The sequence below is a fragment of the Rattus norvegicus genome, chromosome 14 (assembly GCF_036323735.1).
Source record: "Rattus norvegicus strain BN/NHsdMcwi chromosome 14, GRCr8, whole genome shotgun sequence".
NCBI classification, from domain to species: domain Eukaryota; kingdom Metazoa; phylum Chordata; class Mammalia; order Rodentia; family Muridae; genus Rattus; species Rattus norvegicus.
The window spans coordinates 15,752,450-15,760,705 of NC_086032.1; the positions used below are offsets into that span (position 1 = coordinate 15,752,450).

The following is an 8,256-nucleotide window of genomic DNA, read 5'->3' on the forward strand; positions in this document are numbered from 1 at the left end:
ATTTTGGCCCCAGAGATGGAAGGACAGAAGGCTTTCTTCTGTTACCTCCCTGAGGTGCTTGATTTATGCCCTGTTATCTGGCCCTGCTTCCTGGAGGCTGTTACCTTAGTTATGGGAGTGCACTGAATGCACCTCAGGTCAGAGTGGGTCTGTTCTGCAGGCTGACAGCTCATCCTTGAAGGTGAGTGAAGGGGTTCAAAACCTGAGTTGACTTTATAATCTAACTTCCTTTTATTGATATTTCAGCAATGTCTTCAATGATCAGAAATCAAGAGAAGAGAATTCAGAAAGTGAAAGACCAGGAAAAGATGTTACTGAAATGATGAGTTGCTTGCCTGCTGTCTACAAAGAGCTGACATACGATTGATCGTGGTGTTCTTTATAATTAGTGCCCTGCAAACTTTTTTCTTTTTATGTGAAATTTAATAAAAGATACCCTGTCCTGTACACTATTTTGAAATAAACTTCTTGAATGCTCTCACAGTAAAACTTAGAACACTTTCAGTTAGATTTGAGAGTATTCATATATTATATTAATTTATGCTAATTCTAGCATGGTGGTATAATTGTTTTAAATTATTTTACTGGTTCTGAGGTAGTAGAGTCATTTTTTTCCTGCTTTAACAAATTCTGAGTTTCAGGAGCCAGGGGAACATGTTCAGATGGTGTAAAGGGGTGCAGAGCCAAGAACAGAAGGACAAACTCCAGCATGCTGGACAAACACCAGCCTTTTTTGGTGACCTTGAACTCAGTGTTTGTTCTGTCAATATCAGTAATCAACAAAACTTTGGTGCCCCCAATCAAAACTTAGAAATCTCTTTCTTGCATAAACTAAAGAAAGAAAATACTTTGTTACTCTTTAACAAATGAGTAGGTAACTTCTACATTGAATTAATACAGTCTACCTTGATTAAATTTTAATAAACTGGGAGTATTTGTATGCAAACCAAATCTACTGAGGCAAGGACAGATAGGTAAGAGTTCCACTTGTGCCAAATATTAGAGACAATGTGGCAGGGTTAATGTTCCCAAAATGTGTTCTCCCACTTCCAAGTACACCGTTGTCATGGAGACACACTGCTTAGCTGGAGGCCAAGTTGCAGCCCCATGTCCATCCCTCACCTCTACAGACGGTCACCTAGCCAGTTCCCACAGGCGGAATGAACAGAGCTGTGGGCTACCTTCAGGTCTGAGTGTGAATACTGAATCTGTGGAGTTTTCTCAAGTTATTTTCCTCCCACAGACTGGATGCCATGGATGGGGAGGGCCCTCAAGGTGGCACCACAGGCAGAAGGGGGTCTGAAGGACTCTACAAGGAAGGAAGATGCTGCCCAGAAGACCTGATACCGCTGACTGACAAAGCAGCCAGCAGGGGCTCTGAGGAGGGTGTACGTGCTCTCTCAGGGGAGCCCTGTGCTGCTCTCAACAAAGTTATCAAACAACCATTGAAACAGATTTGCATTTAATTATAAATGACAGAAGTGTATATACATAGCATGGCTTCTTTGTTTGTTTCAAAACAATTTTAATTGAACTCAGGACCTCTGGAAGAGCAGCCAGTGCCCTTAACCACCACTGAACCATCTCTCCAGCCCCATCATTTTTTAAGTCAATGGGCTTTAATGAAAGGTTAACTTAAATTTCATCAGGCAACTATAAATAGAATTCTAGAGACTCTTATTTAAATTGTTTTACTTCATAGGGATGCTTGAACTTTGTGAATTAATGGCCAGTGTCTTGTGTGGATCTCATTGCGAGATCCATAAGCAGAACGCATGGGTTTCGGCTCAAAACTGCTGAGAGCCCAAAGCCTCCAAACAGATGTCCTGATGCTGCGTTCAGTGAATCTGGACTAACGAGCTTTGTTTGCTCGTTTAAGGTGGAGAATCAGCTGTGAAAGGTTATCCTTAGCTATCTAGGGAGTGCCAGGCCAGTCTGGGCTCCCCTGTTTGAAAACAGCAAAGCTTGCCTGTAGCTCAGTTGGGGAGCGCTTGCATAGAACTGGATAAGGCGGCACATGCCCGTAATTCCAGGATTGAAAAGTGTAGGCAGGTGGACCAGTTTCAGGGCATCCTTGGCTAAGCCTATGTTGCAAGAAACTCCACCTCAAAAACCCCCTTCTAAGCAAAGTTTTTAAAAATATTTAAGACTTTCTCCAAAAATTAAAAAAAAAATTTAAAACTTTCTCCAGGGGAAGGAAAAGACTCCCCATATGGCATCTGCTATAACTTTTGAGGCTTGCTTTTCTCTATATGTAAAATAGTTATTTTATATCTAGGTTATAGTGCTAAAATTGAGACAAATAACTGAGACATTGAATAAAGATAGTAAAACTTGGGATTTATTTATTCAGTCATAACTTAAAGCTTAACTATTTCTTCTCCGAGCACAGACAATCTTCTGTACCATGGTCCTATATAGGTATTTAGTCAGGAGAGTGAAGAGTTAACAGATGGAAAAGGTCTCTGGGGCAGTCCATTTGCTGAGACCTCGAGTGGGGCAGGGCAGTGGGCAAAGACCGTCTGACCGGGGCACTGTGGGTAAGGGAGGGGTGCCTCAGACTTGGCCCTGCTACTCTCGCTCCTAAAGAACTATACCCTTCAAGCCTCAGCATCTCACACCCCAATCCCTCAGGCTCTGCTTCTTGGATGCCCAACTCTCAACAGGGCTGCCAACCACTAAGACAGACACAGCTGCTATGTCCCACCTCTCCTCAGCAGTTAAAAAGAGACTAACGGGGAGCCTCGGAGTTTCACTTACTGGTCACAGTTCCCTATGATGCCATCATCAGTGTAAACAGTGTTGCTTTAGCTGTGTATGATGAGGTTTGTAATCTTCCTAGTCTAAGAGCTCCTAAGGGCTGCCTTTTACCCTTGCAGTTGGTTAGTTTCTCCTTGCCCATATGTAGTCCACACCTCAGGCATAGCCAAAGCAACTACCCAGGATGCTCGATCCCTCAAGTCATGATGTGTCAGCACAAGCCAGTCGATACAACAAGGGACAACTGCCAGCCTACAGGAAGCATTATCTGCATGCATACATCTTCCTACATTTTGGACAAAAGCCACACTAGCAAATCTGAAGGAACCGTGATGGCTACAATTAGAATAACACCGCCTTTAAACTACGCTGTGCTCTACAGCCTTAGCCTCTTCCGAGTTCTGCTGCAGCCTCTTGGATGCTCTGAAAGCCGAGTCAGTGAATCCCCCACCACCCATGAACCACTTTATCCTCATGGCCAGTCTGTAGGCGTCTATTGCTGCATTCTTCCCAGCGAGTAACTTCCTTATTCTCTACCAACACAAACTTCCACTCTACCACTGTGTCCGCAGGCAGGAAGACGGAATGAGACCAGAGCCCATCCTTGCAGTAGTGGAGTGGGATGTATGTGTTCCATCCCCCGAGACTCTCGTGGTCTCCAGTTACTGCAATGAACTGCACGTCAGTGCTTGTGCTGTAGTGCACCTTGAACTGGATGCTGACCTGCCGAGGTTTCACAGACACCACCTTCCCATCTACCTCCCAGCCCCCTCCCACAAGACTGTTTCTGCTCTCGTCCATTCCCTGATTTAGACTTAACCTAGAAGCCTCAAGACTGCCACCCAAACCAACACTCCCCCAAGACGAGTGCCTAGACACCACTTCCCAGTCCTCGTGGCCTGCCGACTGTGCAAGGCTGGCTGCTTCAGCTCTGTCCATGAGCGGGCTGCTGGAGGGCAGCTTCTCAGCCACACTGCCCGCTACTTTAACAGCTGTTTCGTGTCCTTTGGGGAGTCTCCATTCGCCTACACGAGATTCTGGGCTTTGATTTCTTGACGTTTCAGAGTTAGCTCTGGAGTGTGTATCTGGGACCTTTCCCACAGGAACATATTCTCTGGCATTGCCAACATTCTGCAGTCTCTGTGCTTCCGTCAGGTTACCAAGATCTTTGCTCTCAGAAATCAAATGTCCATTGCTCTCTCGAAGATGCTCTAAGAAAGGAGAGTGCAGTAACATTAGGTGGTTCCAAAGGAAACTTCAGGAAACTGGTTGCTGTTGTCTTTCTAGGTGCAGTTCAAGGCCCTGTTTGTACCTATTTGCACATTCCCATTCCTGCTCTAAGAGCACACGTGTAGAGCCAACGATCAAAATCAAACTCAGGAGTCCCAGTGAACACCATGAGAGAGAATGAAATGGCAAGTTGCAAAGTCTCCCACAGTCCAGACCATGCTGGCAGGTATCCAGAGTTAAACCACTTGGCTCTGTCATTTAAAAAAAAAAAATGCTGTCCAAGGGTTAGGGCAGGAACTTAGCACAAGGCCCAGCCAAACATGCCGATGGCTTCTGTGGAACAAGGGATTACATGGCTCCCTTGCACCAGAGAGGACATCTGAACTCCCTCAAAGTGAATGTAAGACGTGGGGGCCAGCTCCAGCTAACAGGAGGGCATAGCAACAGAGCAGTCTGTGAGGAATACTGAGCAGAATTGGGGGGGAAGGGGTGTTAAGGGAAAAAGAAAGTCTTCATTCAACAAGCACGAGATTTTTCTCCCCTTTATAAGTACACACAGTTATGACAACTGTTCTTAAAAGCATACATCCAAGTCCTCTAAAAACCTGCTTCCTTCCTGGCTACCTCTCCTACAAGCCCAAACACCCTAAAACCATAAATCAGCAAGGGGTTGGGAGAACTCTTGCTACATTTTTGCCTCTTTTTAAGGGTGAGCTTTGAAGTGAGGTGTCAACAACTATTACTCTGAATTCCCAATTTTCTGAAGAAAACAGATGAGCAGTAGGAAAGGTTTTTCACGGAGTAGCTACAAATGACCACTAAAAATAAGTTCTGCCAGGCAGCTGGCAAAGGGCACAGGAGCTAAGGGTTTATGCCAGTGCGCACTGATTGCCTGCTGCAGGATCTCCAAAATGACGGTTTAAACTTAGGTGACAATTCTCATGAGTTGGATTCCCTCGTAGGCCACCACCCTGGGCTGTTTTAAGTGTTCACGCGGCCAGCGCACAGCCTTACTAGCTACAGTGGCCTTCGTGACCCAAGTCTAAGAAGGACTGTCCAGATGTAGACGTGAGTGCTCAACGCTCATGAGCCCCAGATCTAAAGAGGGGTGTGGTATGTCAGGACTGGAACTCAGAGGGTGTCCCTCCCTGCTCTATCAGAAACTGAAATTGTTGTGAGATGCCCCTCAAGCCAGCCTCGTGTGCACTGCGCCAAGCGCGGCCAGGCGGAGGACCGTGCTCGCTGAGGCCGCAGGAGTTGGGCGCGGCCTCCGGAGGACCCGCCTGGCTACTCCAGGACAGGACAGCCCCGGAACGCGATGAGGACTGAAGAGGGTTCAGTTCGGGGTCGGGGAAGCTGGTCCACCAGAACCCACCCGCACAGCTCCAGGTGCCTTTCATTTCCCCTTCCCCGGGGAACGTGAAAACAACTGGCTCGAGAGGAGGAAGAGTACCTGCTTTGGAGACCAGCTCCCGATCGGAAGGTTCAGGGCTCAGGCCGCCACTGCCACCACCACCCGGACCGCCTCCCGGGGCCGCAGCCTCCCCTGGAGGTGCGTCTTTCAGCGGCTCCGCACCCCCGTCTTTCCCCGGGGCCCCAGAGTCACCCCGCAACAGCCACAGGATGAGCGCTCCGGCCAGACCCCCGCCGACCAGCAGGGCTGACCAGACGGCGCCCATGGCTGAGAGGCTGCGGGAGAATAAGAGTCCCGGTGCACGGCTCAACTCACCCCGCACGGCCACACCCACCCCGCCCGCCCCAGCCTTTTACGGTTCGGTGGCGGCCAGCCCAGCCCTCCGCGGCCGCCGCGAACTTTCCCGGCCCCGCCTCCCGACCCGCTCGACCCGCCTCCGGCCTCCTCAACCCGCGATCGCCTACTCTCATCGGTGCTCCTGGTCTCACTCCACTCTATCCCATGCCAGAAGAGCCCGGTTGCGCACAGCGCCGAGCGAGGCCGGGGGTGTGGGGGTGCCCGGAGCTCCGAGGCTGGTGAAGGCTCGGTGCCCAGGGCTCTTGCTGGAGCGTTAGCAGAATCAGGGGTGGAGAGGGTGAGGGTCGTGAGGAGGGCGCAGAGGCTTCCAGACTAGAAGTCTTTAGGCTGTCTCAAACTCTTCTTGCGTCTCAAGTTGTGAGTTACAGCCTGCATCAACAAGCCTTTTCCTCCTATCTCTTTCTGTGGAGCTCGCTGCAGCACAATGCACGCCCACCCCGCTGAATTGGATATTCCCCGGGGATGGAATCCCTTCAAGTAAATATTAACAAAGCAGCGACCCTTTATCACAGCGTCATATATTCAAAGTGGTTTTGTGATAAATTTAAATCGATCCTCACACAGCAGAAGCCCTGTGAGAGAAGAATTAGATCACACTGCTGTGCACCGATGTGCACACCTACTTCAGGGTAATGAGCCAGGACTTTTTACTTCAGACCTGGAGTCGTTCCCTTAAACACATAACGCACATTCTGTTGCTGAGGCCACAGCTGGAAAGTATATGCCTCGCAATTATTGCTAACATGGCTCCCTCTGGGAGGATCGATCTCTCAACAGTGCTCCTTGCTGGATCCCTGAGATCATAAAAGATCACACAGCATCTCTTGACAGGGACTGCCCGGTGGGTTGCTCTTCTCTTGGCATAGGCTGCAGTTCCTAAGGGAGTAGTAGGTAGATAGGTAGGAAATAGAGCAACACAGTGACTCCTGCTTTATTATTAACTTGCTTAATATTCAAATGGATACTGCTTTACCTGTACAAAGAGCATCACTCAGCCCTCGTCAGAGAAGCCGCACCAAGACCCACTTGGAGTACTCAGTCCTAAACGGGATGAATCCCTTTATTGAATCCCTCCCCTCAAGGCTTAAGGATCTAAGTGAAGAGGAGGTGGACGGTGGAAGGAGGAAGCCAGGGGTGGTGGGTGACTCCAAGGAGACAGTGCCTTGCAGGCACAACAGGACTCCATGCACTCGTGCACGTACAGAGATTTAAACAGCTTGAACAACACCTGCATAAGCCAGAACCAGACTGAATCCAAGCACTGAGCAGGGGTGGGGGTGGGGTGGGGTGTGTGTGTGAGCGCCAAGTCCCACTTCTAACCAAGAAGCTGCTTGCAACAACTGATACCTGATGGAGGGGAAAATCAGTTTTCTCCAATGGAGTCTCACTGGGTATATCAGCCACATGCCAGGAGTCAACACACACAGGCTCCATGTTTTGTTTGTTTGTTTGTTTTGTGTGTGTGTGTACTTTTTGTTTTGTTTGATTTATTTTTTTGGTCTTATTAATTTTCTTTCTTTGTTGATATTCGGTTTTTTGTTTTGTTTTGTTTTGTTTTTGTTTTCTTTCTTGAGAAAGGGAAGGTGGAGAACATGAAGTCAGGTGGGTAAGAAGACAAGAAGGCTCTGGGATGAACTGAGAGGAAAGAATATGATCAAAATATGCTTAAAATTAATTTAAAAATGTAAATAATTTAAGACCCAAGCCAAGAAGATAGGTAGATAGTCAGAAAGATATAGACGAAGGAGAGGTGGAAGAGGAGAAACACACAGATAATCCAGAGAAGCAGAAGTAGAGGAGAAAGGCCGAGCTGCCGGATGATACGTCCAATTCAACTCACCCAGGCTAACCTGAGTCACAAGGCTTGCAGGCTGCCCGTCTTCAGACTAGATAGAGGCTAGCAGATCCAACGGCAGCCATGTCAGGCCTTCACGGAAGACTCTCCAATGACCCTACATCTTATAGCGAAAACCTGTCCCCATGACCTCTCGGGCTTCAACCTCGCTGGCCCTTTCCAGCCACAGTGGCTTCCTCAAGTTACATAGATTCCCAAGTGCCTTGCGAGCATGACTTACATAGAACTTGGTGTGTTCCCTGTCAACTACATTTCATGTCTTGATTAGAGATTAATGGTGAAGTTGGGTTCACCGTAATACGGTCTGGAATATCCAAACCGTAGCGTGTACCTTCCACCATAAACCAGTGAGCATAAGCCCATGCTTTCCTTGAGTTTGGTGAATTTACGATTCCAAAAAGGAAGATAGGTAGGTAGGTAGTCAGAAGAAATAGATTAGGGAAAATTAGAATAGTGCTCCCTTGAGTTCCAGCAAATCATGAAACCCAAGGAAAAGACTGCTAGATCTCAGAAGTTCATCAGTCAACAGAAGCAGAAAACTCGTGGACTCGCGGATTGTTGAAGTGGGAAGAATCTTAAACTGAGCCCTTTAACATATGAGATCAAAACTGACTGACCAGGTAGAAGTCAGAACTGTGTT

At 48.0% G+C, this 8,256-nt stretch overlaps 2 protein-coding genes across 13 annotated transcripts in view; one reads left to right on the plus strand and one right to left on the minus strand.

Moving 5' to 3' along the window:
• Ccdc158 (coiled-coil domain containing 158) overlaps positions 1-447 on the plus strand; it is a 57,441-nt gene extending 56,994 nt beyond the window's left edge. For all 12 annotated transcript variants that reach the window (XM_039092669.2, XM_039092662.2, XM_039092670.2 and 9 more), the window contains one exon: positions 247-447. In XM_039092669.2, the coding sequence (XP_038948597.1) occupies positions 247-323 (77 nt within the window). In that variant the 3' untranslated portion in view covers positions 324-447. The remainder of the gene's footprint in view (positions 1-246) is intronic.
• A 1,872-nt stretch (positions 448-2,319) lies between these two features.
• Positions 2,320-5,725, minus strand: Stbd1 (starch binding domain 1). Its single transcript, NM_001013988.1, has 2 exons — positions 5,444-5,725; positions 2,320-3,971 (listed from the first exon to the last, which is right to left on the minus strand). The coding sequence occupies exons 1-2, from the start codon at positions 5,667-5,669 to the stop codon at positions 3,196-3,198; spliced, it is 1,002 nt and encodes a 333-aa protein (NP_001014010.1). The 5' UTR covers positions 5,670-5,725; the 3' UTR covers positions 2,320-3,195.
• Positions 5,726-8,256: the final 2,531 nt, after the last annotated feature.

What these genes read in the sequence shown, in the direction of transcription:
- Stbd1 (NM_001013988.1), bottom strand. Translation starts at nt 5,669, where the DNA reads ATGGGCGCCGTCTGGTCAGCCCTGCTGGTCGGCGGGGGTCTGGCCGGA. An exon ending in GGAGCTGGTCTCCAAAGCAG is followed by an intron (nt 3,972 to 5,443) that starts GTACTCTTCCTC and finishes CTCCTTTCTTAG; the next exon opens with AGCATCTTCGAGAGAGCAAT.